We start from the raw sequence: 21511 nt of genomic DNA, 5'->3' as shown, positions 1-21511 counted from the left end.
TGTTGAAGCACCTTTGGCACCGCGATTACAGCCTCGAGTCTTCTTGGGTATGACACTACAAAGCTTGGCACACCTGTATTTGGGGAGTTTCTCCCATTCTTCTCTGCAGATCCTCTCAAGCTCTGTCAGGTTGAATGGGGGAGCGTCGCTGCACAGCTATTTTCAGGTCTCCCCAGAGATGTTCGATGGGTTCAAGTCCGGGCTCTGGCTGGGCCACTCAAGGACATTCAGATACTTGTCCCGAAAGCCACTCCTGCGTTGTCTTGGCTGTGTGCTTAGGGTCGTTGTCCTGTTGGAAGGTGAACCTTCACCCCAGTCTGAGGTCCTGAGCGCTCTGGAGCAGGATCTCTCTGTACTTTGCACCGTTCATCTTTTCCCTCGATCCTGACTAGTCTCCCAATCCCTGCCGCTGAAAAACATCCCCACAGCATGATGTTGCCACCACCATGCTTCACCGTAGGGATGGTGCCAATTTTGAGTCTCATAGCAAAGGGTCTGAATACTTATGTAAATAAGGTGTTTCTGTTTTTTAATTTTTTATAAATTTGATAACATTTCTAAAAACCTGTTTTTGCCTTGTCATTATGGGGGTATTGTGTGCAGATTGAGGGAAAAAAAGGTATTTAATCAATTTTAGAATAAGGCTGTAACGTAACAAAATGTGGAAAAGGGGAAGGGTCTGAATACTTTCCGAATGCACTGTATATATTCTTAGGGATTGGAAAGTCGTGTTAGGTTTAAGCTCTTTGTGTATGAGAAGAGTAATTATCTAGTGGACTGCAGTAGACTTCAAGAATATGTACTCATTAACGCAAGGCCTCTACTGACTGATAAGAAGACCTGAGAGGCGTGGAGGAGTACCGGACTCAAGCTGGGACGATAACACCCCCTGCCCAGCCACAGAGACTGATTGTTCATCCTAGACCCAGAAAAAGGGGTCTGTTTGGGGAAGGGGGCCTAGTCGGAGGTTATAAATATATGTGCTTGTGACGTTGCATCTTGTCTTGGAAGCAACAACGCCCAGTGTGGTGAATAAATCTAGCCTGAGGTTTCTTTGGTATCCATCTGGATTATTGAACCAGAATTTAGAACCTAACAACTTGAATCGGGATACCCATTCTAGTTATTCTACTTCTATGGTCAGTACATTATAGAGCTCCATCTATGCTGGTGTACCCATAGAATAACATATAGTCATATTATTATTATAGGATCTCTATACAGGTGTACCCACCTTAAATGTGGGCAGTCTGATAGTCTTGAGCATGTAGAGACAGAAGGATATGCCCAGGGCGTCCTGTAACACCCACGCCCACCTAGGTGAGGACACAGCAGATGGAAGGAACCAGAGTTAGCCTGGCACACACACAAGCATGCACACAGTCGGTAATAGCCGGCTTTTGGCCGATAAAATAAATAAAAAGCCGATAAATAAAATCGCCACAGGCCAATTGTCAAGGAGAATAAAAAAAATCACATAGCAAAATACTGCTTTTTCGACTATTCATTTATGAAAATACCAGTTGATGATAAATATATTTGATCAGTCATGCTTATCAGTCTATGGGTTTATTTGCATAATTTAGTGGAATTAAATTGGTGTGTGTATTTTCATTAGTCGTTATGATTTATATTCATCACACGTGCATTTTATTCATCAGACAGCGCGAGAACTGCTGCTGGAGTGAAACATGCTTTTATAAGCCCAATCATTGCGCAACAATTCTAAATGAAATCTCATGTTAAAAACAGTTTTGATGTTTACGATTAAAAAGAGCTTCCCATTCGCCATTTAAGTGCATAGGCAACAGTAGGAAGGCTTTGTCACGTTCGTCTAAGGAGGGAGAGGACCAAGGCGCAGCGTTGAAGGCAAACATATTCTTTATTTAGCGATAGTGAATACTAACAAAACAATAAACGATAACGTGATGTCACGGTCTAACACAAAACCACACTGGAACAAAAACCCACAAACACAAAGGGAAAGACACAGTTTAAATATGGCTCCCAATCAGAGACAACCAGCCCCAGCTGACACTTCCGTTGCCTCTGATTGGGAGTCACTCAGGCCAACATAGAAATACAAACATAGAACTACACACCCTGGCTCAACATAACAGTGTCCCCAGAGCCAGGGCGTGACAGTACCCCCTAAAGGCGCGGACTCCGACCGCGCCAACTATACCACAGGGAGGGACCGGGTGGGCACTCCGCCTTGGCGGCGGATCCGGCTCCGGACATGACCCCCCACTCCTTCTCTACACCCCCAAAGTACCCCTGGTCCGGTCTGGCCCTGCTGACCGGAGCTGGACTGCACACTGGTGGAGCGGATAGCTTCAGCTCCGTAGTGGAGCAGTTGACCGGGACCTTACCAGGCACCGGTGACCCAGGCACGGGTTGTCGCTGGACTGACGACGCGCACCCCCTGGCTTGGTGCGTGGAGGAGGAACGGGCCTTACCAGGCTGACGACGCACACCGTGAGGCTTGGTGCGTGGAGCAGGGACAGGCCGGACTGGGCTGACGAAGCCACACCACTGGCTTGGTGCGTGGAGGAGGAACGGCCTTACCAGGCTGACGACGCACACCGTAGGCTTGTGCGTGGAGCAGGGACAGGCCGGACTGGGCTGACGAAGCACACCACTGACTTGGTGCGGGAGCAGGAACAGGCCGAGCCAGGCTGACGAAGCGCACCACTGACTTGGTACGGGAGCAGGAACGGGCCGAGCCGGGCTGGCGGCGCACCACTGACTTGGTGCGGGGAGCAGAACGGGCCGAGCCGGGCTGACGGAAGCGCACCACTGACTTGGTGCGGGGAGCAGGAACAGACCGGACCGTACTGGGGACACACACCACTGGCCCTACACCGGGATCTGGAACGGGCCGGACCGGACTGGTAACACACCCCAGTACCTCTGCCGTGCCTCTCCACCTTCCATCCCCTCTTCGACCAGTGGCCCCCGTAACCTGGCGGCCTCCTCTGCCAACCCGCTGGACCGCTCTATCGCGGCCTCCTGCTGCCCCGCCGTCGTGAGCCCCCCTAAAAATGTTCTGGGGGCTCTCTCCTCCCCGTGGGCCAGGCCTCTATCGTTCTCGCCCAACTCTCGCTCTTCTGCCCCCAATTCCAGCCATTCTGCTCTTCATTAGGGCTTGACCCAGTCGAGACTCCTCCTCCACTGTTCCCAAGTCCATCCACTCTGCTCTTTACAAGGCTGGACCCAGTCGAGGTTGCCACGGAGATCTGCAAGCGATTCCCCCTGGCGATGGCTCCTGGACACGCTGCTTGGTCCAGTTTTGGTGGGTTTTTCTGTCACGTTCGTCTAAGGAGGGAGAGGACCAAGGCGCAGCGTTGAAGGCAAACATATTCTTTATTTAGCGATAGTGAATACTAACAAAACAATAAACGATAACGTGATGTCCACGGTCTAACACAAAACCACACTGGAACAAAAACCCACAAACACAAAGGGAAAGACACAGTTTAAATATGGCTCCCAATCAGAGACAACCAGCCCCAGCTGACACTCGTTGCCTCTGATTGGGAGTCCTCAGCCAACATAGAAATACAAACATAGAACTACACACCTGGCTCAACATAACAGTGTCCCCAGAGCCAGGGGCGTGACAGGCTTCAGCGAGTCACACTTTACAATGCGAGTTGGAGACAAGTATATATTTTCAAAATGCATACTAATTGTGTGAAACCTGAACGTTTTACTTTATATTACATGGGTTAAAGCAACAACTCAAAATCCCATGACTGAAACATAAGTTGTCTGGGGCCAAGTTAACCTCCCCTTTCATGTATGTAAGAAAGTCATGACTATCATGCTTTGATTCAGAGGGGTTGGATTAAATGCGAAAGACACATTTCAGTTGAATGCATTCAGTTGTACAACCCCTTTCTTTATTTATTAAACTGTGAGTTTGACCAATTCCAGTCCCCTTGCTTATGGGGTCCGGGGTCCTCCCGTTATAATTTTTATGTAGAAGGACTGAAAAACTTATTTCTGGTGACTTTTTAAAAGGACATTCTACTCCAAAATTTATGAAAATAAAATGGATGCCGACACCATCTAAAATATAATTTCCACCTCCAGAAATGGCTCCATTAACATATTGGTAAAAACTATGTTAAAATTATTAAGTTATTGGACCATGCATATATAGCCTATGCGTCTATATTATCAGATGTGCTATTAGCAATAAGCATTATCACCTGTAGCCCAACTGATGCAGCACAGTGGCTATAAAATGTACTTAGGATGAAGCATGGGGTTTGTCCATCTGCATTTACCCCATTGGACACAACATCCTGATTGTTATATATATTTTTTTTACATATATTAATTATTATTCACTTGAAAAAATTAGATTTTTTGGTTTCTATTTCAAAGTATGTCATTGCCCTTTTAAGATGTCATTGCCCCTTTAAGAGCTCTGTTGGGCAGCTGCACCTAAACCATTCCTGAAACTCTGGTTGTAAAACTGCATTTGTAAAACGATGCCACGCGCACAATTGAAGGAGCAGAGAAATAAACGTGGTAGCAATGTAAAACTGGGATCCCCCTCTTTTTTAACAAAGGCCAAAACTGCTTTCAAAATACATATGCCAAAACTGCTTTCAGAAGTGTTTTCCAGCGATTGCATTAAGAATTGTTGCACACAGCACTGACTGCTTGTCAGAATACATGTTTCCCTCTATGGGTCTCCCAACTTGAATGCACCTCGAGAGGAATATTACTCTCGCATAGAACACACAACAAGCAGACTAGGTAAATAGGTCAACTATTCTACTATGGGGTTGTCTGATTTAGGTTTAATAACAACATTACATGGCAAAAATAGTAGCACTGGAAAGTTACATCCTGAGTGATAATATATATATATTTAAAGCCTATACTTTAAGTTATGTCCCCCCCACACACTTCTAAAACCAAAGTTGCACCCCTGGATGAGACCATTTTCACATCAATGGAGACATCCAGAGACATCCAGAGACATCCAGAGACATCCAGAGACATCCAGAGACATCCAGAGACATCCAGAGACATCCAGCCTTCCAGGTAGTGTTTGAATTGGGCCTGGGGCGAGAGACTGGCTATGTCTCGATTCTCCTCCCTTTTCCAGAAGTGTGCACTTGCAATAGTGGAAAGTCCCACCAGCCAATGCTTAAACCAATCCTAAGATTTTTTAAATCCATGACAGGGAGTGAGTGTTCAAGTGCACACTTCGGGAGAGGGTGGAGAATTGGGACGTGTTGAATGTCAAAGGAAGGTCTCATGTTAACATGCTACATGTGGAAGTCATTAGGCTAAGTATAGGCTTTGGATTACTTTCCCAGCACCTACAGTAGGCTACACACCGCTGTTTGAGTTGAGCACAGCATTGGTGCGCGTTATAGACTATTTAATTATCTTCATTTGAACATCAGTGTCAGCAACAATCATGCATGTCAGTTCAGTGCACACTGCGTAAAAGAAAATACCATATGAGGCTGTCATATCCAAACCAGTGCATAGCCTACTGCTGCGCTTACAATGTGCAGAAATAATAGTTTAACACATTTTAAGCTAAATGTTCTGATCTGTTGCATCAGTCTTATTACTTTTTAACCTTTTTTTTTATGTACTGGTTGTATGAATTTGGGATATATCATTCCACAACTGTCCCGGAGTCTGTTTGGAATAGGCTATTCCTTTTTCGCACAGAAAGACAAGCTGACCAATAGAATAGGGTCAACTTTTCTACTATGGGGGATAGTAGATTGACATAGGATAGTGATTTTGCTGTTTGCTACTCGTCTTGTTGGCTGAGGAAAAGTAAATGTCTTCAAAGTGCGCATCGAATTCGGTAAGAAGAACGTGCCGTTGCATCCTTGAGTTGCACGTTCGGTTAAGATTATGGGAATTAATCTAAATGTGATATGGCATTCTGCCTAATCAGGTTACACACCCAATGCATATGGGTCCGTAAACTTCTCAAATGTCTGGTAAATTAAAATGCTTCCGGACAAATGTCCAGCGACACATTCTCCCAACGGAAACCTGACACACACACAGACCTCAAGAAGACTATGTTAGCCTACTGAGCTGAAACCACCTGAAGCCTATGCATTCATTAGCTCTGGGAGCTAAAGGGCTAAAGGCTAAAGCCAGTCTTCAAGTCTCAGGCAACGTTACTCATCCCTCTAGCATAGTTAACCAGTGAGACAATTGAAAGATTCCCGGAATCAGGAGAGAATAAGCAGGAAATCTGGGAATCCTTTAACCATTTTCGGAATTACGGAATTTTGCAACCCTAATACTCACTGGTCTTTGTTGTGGAACACGCCCCTGGTGATGCTGACTGCCACATCCACCCTCCCAAACCACACACCCACAGAAACTACGCTACGCAGACGACAAACAATTCATTTTCTGATAACCAGGTGGCGAATCGCATCTCTGCATGTCTGGCAGACATATCAGTGTGGATGTCGGATCACCACCTCAAGCTGAACTCTCGGCAAGATGGAGCTGCTCCTCCTCCCGGAAAAGGACTGCCCGCTCCATGATCTCGCCATCACGGTTGACAACTCCATTGTGTCCTCCTCCCAGAGAGCAAAGAACCTTGGCGTGACCCGGGACAACACCCTGTCGTTCTCCGCTAACATCAAAGCGGGTGACCCGATCCTGCAGGTTCATGCTCTACAACATTCGCAGATACGACCCTACCTTACACAGAAAAGCGGCACAGGTCCTAATCCAGGCACTTGTCATCTCCCGTCTGGATTATTGCAACTCGCTGTTGGCTGGGCTCCCTGCCTGTGCCATTAAACCCCTACAACTTATCCAGAACGCTGCAGCCCGTCTGGTGTTCAACCTTCCATGGTTGACCATGGTGCTTGCCTATGGAGCTGTGAGGGGAATGGCACCTCCTTACCTTCAGGCTCTGATCAGACCCTACACCCAAACGAGGGCACTACGTTCATCCACCTCTGGCCTGCTAGCCCCCCTACCTCTACGGAAGCACAGTTCCCGCTCAGCCCAGTCAAAGCTATTCGCTGCTCTGGCACCCCAATGGTGGAACGAGCTCCCCACGATGCCAGGACAGCGGAGTCACTGACCACCTTCGGAGACACTTGAAAACCTACCTCTTTAAGGAATACCTGGAATTGTATAAAAGTAATCCTTCTACCCACCCCCGCCCCATAAAAAAAAAAAGTGGTTGTCCCACTGGCTATCATAAGTTGAATGCACCAATTTGTAAGTCGCTCTGGATAAGAGCGTCTGCTAAATGACGTAAATGTAAACTCACTGGTCTTCGTTGCGGAACACGCCCCAGGTAACACTGACTCCGATGCAGAAGGCTGACAACAGCAGCATGCGGACCTGAGGCCTCTTGTGGCAGTAGGGGAAGGTTGTTCTCTGGGATCCTACACACACACACACAAAACCAGGAATAAGTTAGAAGTTGGAAAAAGTTAAAAATCGACAATAGTTAGAGAAGAGTAAAACTATTTGCATTGATTCAGTTTGTGTTTTTGATTGGTTGATTGTATAGGCCTACTCCTCTTGTGATTTGTGTTAGGTTGATTGGGTACTCCTTAATCTGTGATTATAAACAGATCTTTGTTAGGGTTGATATGATAAGTCTCACCTGCACTTGCCAAAGGGGGAGTCTCCTCACAAAGGGCCAGAGACAGCTGTAGAGGCCAACAGAAGAGGCCAGGCAGAATATCCCAATGATGATATACACTAAACCGACAGAGAGCGAGGATTAGCATACACACACAGAGACATGAACAGGATGGCTGTGGTTAAAGCAACAAAAAGAAAGTCTAACTCAGATTTTCTGTGAAGCCAAGTTAACCTCCCCTTTCATGTAAAAAAGGCATGACCATCATGCTTTTAGGGAAAGAGGATTACATCTTGTACATGTATTAAACTGTGCGTTTGACCAATGCCAGTCATTTTCAATAGGAAAAAAAGAACAAATTTGACAAATCTGTTGCTGTGACGGATAACTTTAACCCCTGCAGGAAGGGCAGTGTATTTCAACTAGCTTATTATAATGTAATTACTTATTTTTTCACTGACAACTGCAAAGACAGGTAGAGAGACATGGAGAAAGGCTGAGGAGGCAGACAGACAGACAAAAAGAGAGAGACAGAACGCTATAGGTAGAGAGACAGGTACAGACAGACAGACAAAAAGATTAGAGACAAACGGACAGCTACAGGTAGAGAGAGACAGCTACAGGTAGAGAGGAGACAGCTACAGGTAGAGATAACGACAGCTACAGGTGCATATCTAGGTGTGTACCCAGGTGGTCGTAGAAGAAGTAGAGCAGCACCAGCATCGAGCAGCACATGACCACAAACATAGAGATCATGATGGGCGTCACGTCCACCGTCTCCTCATCCTCCTTCTCCGCGCTGTCGTCACGCTTGTGCTTCATGTAGCGCCTGCAGAGGGACACAACAGGGACATGTGAGGGAGGGAGGATGCCCCTGGGATGTCGAAATTGACCTCTGATCAGTAGAGGCAATTTCACTCTACCCATCTCTCGCTCTCTCCAGTCTGCTCTTAGTCACCCCAGCAATGGCCACTCAGCCTTGCAGTGTAGCTGGCGCTGTCTCGCTGGTCAACATCAATATGGAGTCACTAAACGACAACACCAGTCACACAGCCTTGCACTCCACATAGAATGTCTCTTCAGACAACATAAGGATTCACTCAGCCTTGCCCTGTGACACTGCCTCCACACACAGTAGAATGGGTCTTCAGACTGCAATGCAATGGAATAACATACAACAAGATGAGAGAGTGGGTGTGTTTTCCCCAGAGATGATAACTAGGGATGTGCATCTTTCCTTTTCAAAAGGACTCTATACATGGGCTCCAATACGATACAGGAACGATCTATTTTAGTTTAAAAACGATTCGGCTTGATTAGAGAAACGAATCGACGCACTAACATTTGTTGCATAAACACATTCATTTTCCATTCTAAATTAAAATCTGCAGCTGATGGAGCTCATGAGCTGGGCCTCCCTGAGCTGACTTCTGTGTGTGTGTGTGTGTGTGTGTGTGTGTGTGCGTAAATTATGTACAGAATGTCTACGGTGTATACTTCCAAGATGGCGTAGCAGTGCGGTCGTGTTCTTTGTTGTGTGTCCATGTATATATGTTTTTTGTATTTTTCAGTACATATTTTCCTATCACACTTTTCATCCTTCTACTAAATATACTTTCCTGCAACCCGCCTCACTCAATGTGGAACGGATTCTATTATTTACTCACCTTTATCTAGAATCTCCAGTTGAAACTAGCTAGCCAGCTAACTAGCTACTTGCTATTAGCCACCGTTAGGGTTTTCACCCAGAACATCGGATTTTCTGCCGGAATAACTGGACCCTAACACCGGATCGCAACTAGCTAGCCGCAACCGAATGGATGTTGCTGTAGGCTAATCACCACTGCCCCCGAAGCAAGCACCAGTTAGCCTTGAGCCAGGCCCATATCCCGGCTATCTACCTCTTTGTCTACCGGACGGGAGTGGCCCGCTAACTAGCTACTTGCTATTAGCCAACGTTAGCGGTTCTTCAACATTGTCCGTGGCCAGCTCTAGCCTGGACTATTATCGGCCAGTCTGCACAGCGCGTTATCGACCCAGAACATAATCCGATTTTCTGCCGGAATCACTAAAATCACTGGACCTTTAACACCTGATCATCGCAACTAGCTAGCTGCAACCAAATGGATGTTGTTGTTGGCTAATCAGCCTTGAGCTAGCCTCGAGTTAGGCACATCTCCCGGCTATCTACCTTTCTGTCAACCGGACGGGACCTCCTAGAGTCAACACGGAGCCCCGCCGATCCATCACAACTGGTCTGCCCGCACGTAATCGTATGTGGTTTCAACAGTCTTCCCGTTGCGACGACCACGAAGATCCATCTGCTAGCCCCGGCATGCTAGCACACGCAAACAACAGCCGTGCTTCCTGCTCGCTGTGCTTTAGCACCAATTCAAACTGCTCTCGGACTCACATATTGCTGTTCACTGGACCTTATGATCACTCAGCTGCACAGCTGATGCCTGCTGGACTGTTCCTTTACACGGTACCCTGTCCTGTTTATTCTGTTTAGCCTCAGCCCAAACTTTATCGCCATTACCAGTTGTTGTCTTAGCTCTCTCTAATAACACCTGTGATTGCTTTATGCCTCTCTCCCATGTCAATATGCCTTGCCTATTGCTGTTCCAGTCAGTTCTTATTATACAATTTCACTGTAGAACCCCAAGTTCCTCTCAAACTGCCTCAAATAGCTCCTTTGTTCCACCCCCCATACACGCCGAGACCGGCTCAATCGGTGCCTCCAGTGATGCTATCTCTTTCATTGTTACCCAACGCTTAGGTTTACCTCCACTGTACTCATATCCTTCCATATCCTTGTCTGTACAGAATGCCCTGAATCTAGTCTACAACGGCCGGAAATCTGCCCCCTTTATTCTCTGTACCCAACGCACTAGAAGACCAGTTCTTAAAGCCTTTAGATGTATCCTTATTCTAGTCCTCCTCTGTTCCTCTGGTGATGTAGAGGCTAACCCAGGCCCTGCAGCCCCCAGTATCCTCCTACTCCCCCAGGAGCTATCATTTGTTGACTTCTGTAACCGGAAAAGCCTTGGTTGTCTGCACGTTAACATCAGAAGCCTCCTTCCTAAGTTTGAGTTATTCACTGCGTTAGCACACTCTGCCAACCCTGATGTTCTAGCAGTGTCTGAATCCTGGCTTAGGAAGGCCACCAAAAATTCAGAAATTTCCATCCCCAACTACAACATTTTCCGTCTAGATAGAACTGCCAAAGGGGGTGGAGTTACAATCTACTGTAGAGATAGCCCGCAGAGCTCTATCATACTATCCAGGTCTGTGCCCAAACAGTTTGAGCTCCTACTTCTAAAAGTCCACCTTTCCAGAAATAAGTCTCTCACTGTTGCCGCTTGCTACCGACCACCCTCAGCCCCCAGTTGTGCACTGGACACCATATGTGAATTGATTGCCCCCATCTACCCTCAGAGTTTGTACTGCTTGGTGACCTAAACTGGGATATGCTTAACACCCCGGCCATCCTACAATCCAAACTAGATGCCCTCAATCTCACACAAATTATCAACAAACCTACCAGGTACAACCCTAAATCCGTAAACATGGGCACCCTCATAGATATCATCCTGACTAACTTACCCTCTAAATACACCTCCGCTGTCTTCAACCAGGATCTCAGCGATCACTGCCTTATTGCCTGCGTCCGTAACGGGTCCGCGGTCAAACGACCACCCCTCATCACTGTCAAACACTCCCTAAAACACTTTAGCGAGCAGGCCTTCCTAATTGAACTGGCCCAGGTATCCTGGATGGATATCGATCTCATTCCGTCAGTAGAGGATGCCTGGTTGTTCCTTAAAAGTAATTTCCTCTCAATCTTAAATAAGCATGCCCCATTCAAAAAATTCAGAACTAAGAACAGATATAGCCCCTGGTTCTCCTCAGACTTGACTGCCCTTGACCAGCACAAAAACATCCTGTGGCGTACTGCATTAGCATCGAATAGCCCCGCGATATGCAACTTTTCAGGGAAGTTAGGAACCAATATACACAAGCAGTTAGGAAGCGAAGGCTAGCTATTTCAAACAGAAATTTGCATCCTGTAGCACTAACTCCAAAAAGTTTTGGGACACTGTAAAGTCCATGGAGAATAAGAGCACCTCCTCCCAGCTGCCCACTGCACTGAGGCTAGGAAACACTATCACCACCGATAAATCTACAATAATCGAGAATTTCAACAAGCATTTTGACCTGGCTACCACTACCCCGGCCACCAGCTCTGCACCCTCCGCTGCAACTTGCCCATGCCCCCCTGCTTCTCCTTTACACAAATTCAGACAGCTGATGTTCTGAAAGAGCTGAAAAATCTGGACCCCTACAAATCAGCTGGGCTAGACAATCTGGACCCTTTCTTTCTAAAATTTGCCGCCTAAATTGTTGCAACCCCTATTACTAGCCTGTTCAACCTCTCTTTCGTAACGTCTGAGATCCCTAGAGATTGGAAAGCTGCCGCGGTCATCCTTTTCAAAGGGGGTGACACTAGATCCAAACTGTTACAGACCTATATCCATCCTGCCCTGCCTTTCGAAAGTTTTGAAAGCCAAGTTAACAAACAGATCACCGACCACTTCGAATCCCACCGTACCTTCTCCGCTATGCAATCCGTTTTCCGAGCTGGTCATGGGTGCACCTCAGCCACGCTCAAGGTCCTAAATGATATTACAACCGCGATCGATAATAAACAGTACTGTGCAGGCGTGGCTGAAATAGGCACTATGGCCTATTTATTGCCTTACCTCCATAACTACATTTGCACAAACTGTATATATATTTTCTTTGGTATTTTTGACTTTATGTTTTGTTTTACCCCATATGTAACTCTGTGTTGTTGTTTTTAAATCGCACTGCTTTGCTTTATCTTGGCCAGGTCGCAGTTGTAAATGAGAACTTGTTCTCAACTGGCTTACCTGGTTAAAAAAATATATATATATATATTTAAAAAATAAACCTATGTAGGCACCTGAGCTGAGCCAAAGGGAGCGCATCACAGAAGTTTACATACACTCAATTAGTATTTGGTAGCATTGCCTTTAAATTGTTTAACTTGGGTCAAACATTTTAGGTAGCCTTCCACAAGCTTCCCACAATAAGTTGGGTGAATTTTGGTCCATTCCTCCTGACAGAGCTGGTGTAACTGAGTCAGGTTTGTAGGCCTCCTTGCTCGCAACACGCCTTTTCAGTTCTGCCCACACATTTTCTATAGGATTGAGGTCAGGGGGTTCGTGATGGCCACTCCAATACCTTGATTTTGTTGTCCTTAAGCCATTTTGCCACAACTTTGGAAGTATGCTTGGGGTCAGTGTCAATTTTGGAAGACCCATTTGCGACCAAGCTTTAACTTCCTGACTGATGTCTTGAGATGTTGCTTCAATATATCCACATAATTTTCCTTCCTCATGATGCCATCTATTTTGTGAAGTGCACCAGTCCCTACTGCAGCAAAGCACCCCCACAGCATGATGCTGCCACCCCTGTGCTTCACGGTTGGGATGGTGTTCTTCGGCTTGCAAGCAGCCCCCTTTTTCCTCCAAACATAACGATGGTCATTATGGCCAAACAGTTATATTTTTGTTTCATCAGATGAGGACATTTCTCCAAAAAGTACGATCTTTGTCCCCATGTGCAGTTGCAAACCGTAGTCTGGCTTTTTTATGGCGGTTTTGGAGCAGTGGCTTCTTCCTTGCTGAGTGGCCTTTCAGGTTATGTCGATATAGGACTCGTTTTACTGTGGATATAGATACTTTTGTACCTGTTTCCTCCAGCATCTTCACAAGGTCCTTTGCTGTTGTTCTGGGATTGATTTGCACTTTTCGCACCAAAGTACGTTAATCTCTAGGAGACAGAACGCGTCTCCTTCCTGAGTGGTATGACGGCTGCGTGGTCCCATGGTGTTTATGCTTGCATACTATTGTTTGTACAGATGAACGTGGTACCTTCAGGCATTTGGAAATTGCTCCCAAGGATGAACCAGACTTGTGGAGGTCTACAAAAAAATGCTGAGGTCTTGGCTGATTTCTTTTGATTTTCCCATGATGTCAAGCAAAGAGGCACTGAGTTTGAAGGTAGGCCTTGAAATACATACATAGGTACACCTCCAATTGACTCAAATTATGTCAATTAGCCTATCAGAAGCTTCTAAAGCCGTGACATCATTTTCTGGTATTTTCCAAGCTGTTTAAAGGCACAGTCAACTTAGTGTATGTAAACTTCTGACCCACTGGAATTGTGATACAGTGAATAATAAGTGAAATAATCTGTCTGTAAACAATTGTTGGAAAAATTACTTGTGTCATGCACAAAGTAGATGTCCTAACAGACTTGCCAAAACTATAGTTTGTTAAAAATAAATTTGTGGAGTGGTTGAAAAATGAGTTTTAATGACTCCAACCTAAGTGTATGTAAACTTCCGACTTCAACTGTATGTGTGTATATATATATATATATATACACACACATCTATTGGTGAGCGACTACTGTTTAATGTCTGCCACACTTACTTCTTGATGTCCTTGCTGCTACAACTACCACCACCAGACTACTGCCAGTCTTACTTCTTGATGTCCTTGCTGCCGGCCCAGTATCCTCCGATGGCCACCGTCCCCACAGCCATGAGGGAAGATGATGACCATGTTGTAGTCCAGGAAGGGCTCGCTGAGGGCGTACATGGCCACCTCTCGGCTCTGTCCAAACGTCTGCAGGGGACAGGAACATGGCATTTGGGTCAATTGATTGATATTTGTTAGTTAAGTTAGTTACAAACATGAAGTTTGTTTGAACAGGGTCACATACAGGAGGATACAACATACCAACCGTGGCAGATAGAAATGTCCTAAATAGAACTGACCTGGTACATTACCCTCAATGTTTACTCTACATGTCAGAGGTATCTCTGATCTATAGGATATATTTGTAACTGAACATTGCACAACCCAACGTTGTGCCCTGGTGAACTAGTGTTGATGTAGCCTGGTCCCAGATCTGTTTGTGCCATCATTCTACTCCTTGACACTCCTTGTCATCCCAAACAAGCATGATGGCCAAAACAGACTGGTACCCAGGCTAATATTGGTTGGTCTCTCCTCTCACCTTACTGATGTCCAGCATGTCCGTGTAGCTGAGCAGCGCCACAGGGATGTCAATCTCCTCATACTGAGTCTTGTTTCCTGCTGGTGGGGTCTGTGATAGGAAAAACAGAAATGAATTAGCAAATACTGTACAGAACAGAAAGCCTTTCGGAAATCTACTAGGACAGACGATGACCTACAGTCACCTCCAAAATAATTGGCTGAGCAAAGATGCAAGATGAGCAAAAATACAGTATAAAATAAATAATACTGCGCTATATTGTATGCTAAAATTATATTATTTTATACTAATACAATTGCTCAGAGAAATATATTTTGTTTAACAATTAATACCCCCAAAAAAATAGGTGTCAAAATTATTGGCAGCCCTATTTTTAATACTCCGGCACCCTCCCGTTGCGAGGATACCGGGACTGAGTCTTTTTCTAAAATATTTCATGAGATTGGAGAACACATGGGGAGGGATCTTAGACCATTCCTTCATACAGAATCTTTCCAGATCCTTGATATCCTTCAGTCTGCGCTTATGGACTGCCCTCTTCCATTTAAACCACAGATTTAACATCAGGTTCAAGTCCGGAGACTGAGATGGCCATTGCAAAATGTTGATTTTGTGGTCAATTAACCATTTCATTGTGGATTTTGAAGTGTGCTTGGGGTTATTGATCCACAAGTTTCAGCCTCCTGGCAGAGGCAGCCAGGTTTTTGGCTAAAATGTCCTGGTACTTGGTAGAGTTCCTGATGCCATTGACCTTAACAAGGGCCCCAGGACCAGTGGAAGCAAAACAGCCCCATTACATCAAAAGATCCACCACCATATTTTACAGTAGGTATGAGGTTATTTCCTGCATCCTTATTTTGATGCCAAACCCACCACTGGTGTGCATGGCCAAAGAGATCTATGTTCAGGTCATCTGACCATAGCACCGGTTCCAATCCAAGTGTCAATTCCATTTAGCAAACTCCAGGCGTTTACATTTGTTGGTTGCTCTCAATAAAGGCTATTTTTCTGGCAACCCTTCCAAAAAGCCTATTGGCATGGAGGTGGCGTCTAATTGTAGATTTGATTTTGAGACTTAATGACACGAAGATGCGACCAAGTTCTGTAATTCTCCAACTTTGGCCCTTGGATTTTTCGTTGACTCCCAAACCATCTTCACTTTGCGTAGGGACACTTGCGTCCAATCCAAGGCAAGTTTACCACTGTTCCAGTGGTTTTAAACTTCTTAATTGTTGCCCTAATAGTGGTAAGTGGTATATTTGTTTGTTTCTTATTAGCAATTTTTGTTGTACCCATTGCCTGATTTATGAAAGTGAACAACCATTTGTCTCTTCTTTGTCTTTTCTCACGGGGATGGATGACATACAGTGGGGGAAAAAAGTATTTACCGTAATTTTCGGACTATAAGCCGCGCCTTTTTCCCATTTTTCGACCCTGCGGCTTATATAGCGGTGCGGCTAATCTATGGATTTTTACAGCTAACGGCCACTAGAAGACCTCCTAAATCTATGGATTTTACAGGTTACAGTCCACCAACTTTAACTCTATGGGCTCTATGACCGGTCCGCGCCCCACCTTTAGGCGGCGGGCTCCAGCAGGAAAAGCTGGAGGCCGGAAAATCAAAAGTAACAGTCAGTATATGGTGTGGCCACCAGCTGCATTAAGTACTGCAGTGTATCTCCTCCTCATGGACTGCATCAGATTTGCCAGTTCTTGCTGTGAGATGTTACCCACTCTTCCACCAAGGCACCTGCAAGTTCCCGGACATTTCTGGAGGGTATGGCCCTAGCCCTCACCCTCCGATCCAACAGGTCCCAGACGTGCTCAATGGGATTGAGATCCGGGCTCTTCGCTGGCCATGGCAGAACACTGACATTCCTGTCTTGCAGGAAATAACGCACACAATGAGCAGTATGGCTGGTGGCATTGTCATGCTGGAGGGTCATGTCAGGATGAGCCTGCAGGAAGGGTACCACGTGAGGGAGGAGGATGTCTTCCCTGTAACGCACAGCATTGAGATTGCCTGCAATGACAACAAGCTCAGTCCGATGATGCTGTGACACACCGCCCCAGACCATGACGGACCCTGCACCTCCAAATCAATCCCGCTCCAGAGTACAGGCCTCGGTGTAACGCTCATTCCTTCGACGATAAACGCCAATCCGACCATCACCCTTGGTGAGACAAAACCACGACTCGTCAGTGAAAAGCACTTTTTGCTAGTCCTGTCTGGTCCAGTGACGGTGGGTTTGTGCCCATAGGCAACGTTGTTGCCGGTGATGTCTGGTGAAGACCTGCCATACAACAGGCCTACAAGCCCTCAGTCCAGCCTCTCTCAGCCTATTGCGGACAGTCTGAGCATTGATGGAGGGATTGTGCGTTCCTGGTGTAACTCGGGTAGTTGTTGTTGCCATCCTGTACCTGTCCCGCAGGTGTGATGTTCGGATGTACCGATCCTGTGCAGGTGTTGTTACACGTGGTCTGCCACTGCGAGGACGATCAGCTGTCCGTCCTGTCTCCCTGTAGTGCTGTCTTAGGCGTCTCACAGAATGGACATTGCAATTTATTGCCCTGGCCACATCTGCAGTCCTCATGTTTCCTTGCAGCATGCCTAAGGCACGTTCACGCAGATGAGCAGGGACCCTGGGCATCTTTCTTTTGGTGTTTTTCAGAGTCAGTAGAAAGGCCTCTTTAGTGTCCTAAGTTTTCATAACTGTGACCTTAATTGCCTACCGTCTGTAAGCTGTTAGTGTCTTAACAACTGTTCCACAGGTGCATGGGAAACAGTGTTTAAACCGTTTCCAATGAAGATCTGTGAAGTTATTTGGATTTCTACGAATTATCTTTAAAAGACTAGGTCCTGAAAAAAGGGACGTTTCTTTTTTTGCTGAGTTTACATGTGTGTTACCATTTGCCTGTCTTCTTTGCCTTTTCTCATGGTGATGGATGACATACGTTGTACATGCGTTACCTCATTTTTATACCCCCAGTGAACCGGGAAGGCATGGAAGGCCACAATACAGTACAAACAGAGATTTCATTTTTATAAAGTAGAATATTATAGCAGATTTAATTTTGTTTGATTTAATTTATAATAATCTTTAGGGGTGCCAATAAAATATCTTTCTCTGAGCAATTGTATTACTATAATAAAATATTATCTTTTTTTTTTGTTGCATACAATATAGCTCAGTATTTATATTATTTATTTATACAGTCTTTTTTGCTCATCTTTATCAAGGGTGCCAATAATTTGTGGTGACTGTATATAACCTGAAAACTAAGGTGTGTCCCAATGCTCTTATTCTGCTCCTCTCCTTCCAAGCCAATTAGAACTGCAGTAGTGAAGTTCAAAGGGAACAGGAGAGCTAGCTAAAGCACATAGACAAGTCTGGAACCACAAGGCTAATATGATAGGACTTGACTCCTACCAGCCTGTTTACTGAATGATATGGTTTGAATCTTACCAGCCTGTCTATGCTATGAGTTGTCTCTTACCAGCTTGTCTTTGCTGAATAATATGATTTCACTCTTACCAGCCTGTCTTTGCTAAATAATGAGTTGACTCTTACCAGCCTGTCTTTGCTGAATGATATGACCAGTAATGTAGAGGTAAACGCTGATTGCATTCGCTGTATGTAAAGTAGAGCTCCCTATACTTTCAATGCCTTTTTTTGCAAAAAGGTAGGTAAACGCTTGTGCAGAATAAATGGTTTTACCCTCCACTACACCCTTGGATATGACTCTTACCAGCCTCTTTGAAGAATTATATGGTTTGACTCTTACCAGCCTGTCTTTGCTGATGATGAGCAGGCCTTTAGCTCCGTTAAGCTGGGCCAGGCGGACCTTCTCATAGAAAGTGCAGTTCCCCCTCATTACCATGGGGATACGATTGGGGAAGCCCCCCACGGGGACGTCCGACGAGGAACACAGGGCTGACGGTGTCAGGTCATAGATCTGGAGATGGGACTGGAGACAAAGGATAGGTTAATAATGGGTGCCGCTCGCAATATTTCATCATGCACACACATCAGTATTCTGATGAACTTGTCAGGGCAGCTGTATTTTGAGATTATCCACCAGAGAGCACACACACAAATGTTTGTCCAACATTGCTCAAGAAGTGACAATGACTTAGTAGTCATAAGTTAGGTTAGGTTACTCCACCACTTACTGCTTTGTTGAGGTCCAGAGGTAGACGAGCCCACTGGGAGTTGAAGAAGATGCAGTAATCTTTTCCTTTGCTCTGGCCTTTGTTTCTGAAATGGGCCATGCCATATTCCCCCACAACCTGGCATGAGAGAATGAAAATGAATAACAGATAGTGCCTTAAAGAGGGGTGAGAGCAACAAACATAGATGTGACAGAACAACTTGTTTCATAGACTGGCCTAGGATAAAGTAATCATTCTACCGAGTGGCGCAGTGGTCTAAGGCACTGCATCGCAGTGCTAGCTGTGCCACTAGAGATCCTGGTTCGAATCCAGGCTCTGTCGTAGCCGGCCACGACCGGGAGACCCATGGGGCGGCACACAATTTGCCCAGCGTCGTCCAGGTTAGGGGGAGGGAATGGCCGGCAGGGGATGTAGCTCAGTTGGTAGAGCATGGCGTTTGCAACGCCAGGGTTGTGGGTTTGTTTCCCACGGGGGGCCAGTATAAAAAAGAATGTATGCACTCACTAACTGTAAGTCGCTCTGGATAAGAGCTTCTGCTAAATGACTAAAATGTACCCCCCCTTACCCCAAACCAAAGAAGAAGAAAAAAAAAATATATATATATATAGTAAAGTGGTTGTCCCACTGGCAATCATAAGGTGAATGCACCAATTTGTATGTCGCTCTGGATAAGAGCGTCTGCTAAATGACGAAAATGAAATGAATGACGCTCAGTCTGAACCAGTGGAGGCTGCTGAGGGGAGGATGGCTCATTCCAGACATTATTATGAGCCGTCCTCCCCTCAGCAACCCCCACTGATCTGAACATTAACACCCATCTCGTGGTACGGTTTTGGAAGCAAAAGGACCATATCCTTCATAGCTCAGTTGGTAGAGCATGGCGTTTGCAATGCCAGGGTTGTGGGTTCGTTTCCCATGGGGAACCAGTATGAAAAAAAAAAGTATGCACTCACTAACTGTAAGTCGCTCTGGATAAGAGCGTCTGCTAAATTACTAAAATGTAAATGTAATATAAGCAAGACATTTTTTTTAAACTACAGGTTAAATTGATACACACTTTTATAGGGTTAGTGTTCCCACACAGCCATATCTCCATGTTACAGCGCGTTTACGGAAGACAGACAGAAGACAGAGGGACCACCTGTGCTAATTAGCTATCTAGCATGTTCCGAACACCTGGGTAACAGAAGAAGCGGTTTTAACACTGTACAATAAGTGTATATTTTGCATTTGGCAAATTATTTTGATGTGATATTAAAGTAAAGGGCTTTATGTTTCTAGAACGGTATCGCAATTGAGAATCGATTGGCGTTTAGATGGAGTATTTGGCTGTTTTGGCTGCCAGAGCCAGTCTACCTCTGAAAATAACAAGGTCATTGGACCTTAAAGTGGCAATCAGCATTAGAAACAATAACAAAGGTGATCCCCGCCCTGTTTCGGTAAAATGCTGATGGCTAGGGCTGGAGAAATGTAACCACCCTCAAATTCATAGACAGACCTTGTGCATTTCAGGTAAAATAACAACCCAATGTTTATTTCCCAGGACAAATTAGCTAGCAACAGCAAGTTGTTAGCTAAATTGCCATACATGTTTAATGCTTTTCGACCTGTCCCCAAGTTAATATAGTTGGTTCAGAGTTCGTTTTGATATTTCAACCTGCGTGTCCTTGATCGCGTCTGGTGTTGGGGGAAAAATCTACATGCACGCTGACAATATTTGGTAGGCGCAAAGCAATGCGGTACAGAGCTAGATTTGGCCTTTGCAAGCATCTGGAGGCTCCGCAATTGCGTCAAACCCTCCGTATGGCGCCTCTGGTTCGCATTTCCAGATCAAGCATAAACTAGCTTTAAGACTGGCCACACTAACGTTAACTGTGGGTGCAATACTGCATATTTCACCACCAGTTTACGTTAGCTAACTAGCTTTACTCTTATGCACAAGTTTATCTAGACAATTTCCCAAACTGATAATACCCGCAAAAACGATATGAGAGGCGTCTAAACGTTTAGGAAATTAATCTTCAACCACCGCGATACTTAAAAAAAGGATCAAAGTCATGTTACATAAGGATTTACAGACTATGTCTTGCAGATAGGCCCTAGCTAGGAATATTCTTAGCTCCCTACTGACTGTACTCAATCGTTGGTGATCTCCGCAAGCTAACAGTTATGTATGAGAGCACGCAAGCTAATTACCTCAACAACAAAGTACGAGTACTGACTGTTTAGATAAGCCACATTATCTTGGGTGAATAGACATGAGACCAATCTCACCTGTTTTATGAGAAAAACTGCCCAAACCAGGCTCCGCGAAGCCTTCATGTTGCCAAGCTTGTTGTTGTCTCCCCATTAACCGCACTGCTCGGGTCCGGTTGTCACACAATTATGGCTAAACCCCGCCTATTTCTAAAAAGTATCTTCTTAAAATCTGATTTTAACCTTAACTACCCTGCTAACCGTATGTCTAACCTTAAATTAAGACACAAAAGCTCATTTTAGTTTTCATGAACTTTTACGATACCCACTGCTCAGCACACACATTGCTGCCACCAGCTGTTTTGCCAGCTCCCGCCCATATTATCCAATGCGTTTGTCATTGGTTAATT

The 21511-nt window shown here is 45.4% G+C and overlaps 1 protein-coding gene across 1 annotated transcript; it reads right to left on the bottom strand.

Moving 5' to 3' along the window:
* Positions 1–1184: 1184 nt before the first annotated feature.
* LOC121581274 (signal peptide peptidase-like 2B) lies at positions 1185–21463 on the bottom strand. Its single transcript, XM_045224891.1, is given in 12 exon segments — positions 1185–1316; positions 7298–7395; positions 7397–7415; positions 7640–7656; positions 7658–7737; positions 8305–8447; positions 14197–14258; positions 14260–14337; positions 14732–14821; positions 18518–18700; positions 18906–19022; positions 21180–21463. Coding segments are annotated over 12 exon segments (1035 nt in total). The 5' UTR covers positions 21228–21463; the 3' UTR covers positions 1185–1216.
* Between the last annotated feature and the right edge of the window lie 48 nt (positions 21464–21511).

The sequence above is a fragment of the Coregonus clupeaformis genome, chromosome 14, assembly GCF_020615455.1.
Source record: "Coregonus clupeaformis isolate EN_2021a chromosome 14, ASM2061545v1, whole genome shotgun sequence".
NCBI lineage: Eukaryota > Metazoa > Chordata > Actinopteri > Salmoniformes > Salmonidae > Coregonus > Coregonus clupeaformis.
The sequence above is the reverse complement of the archived record's forward strand: the minus strand, read 5'-3'. Positions and strand labels throughout refer to the sequence as shown.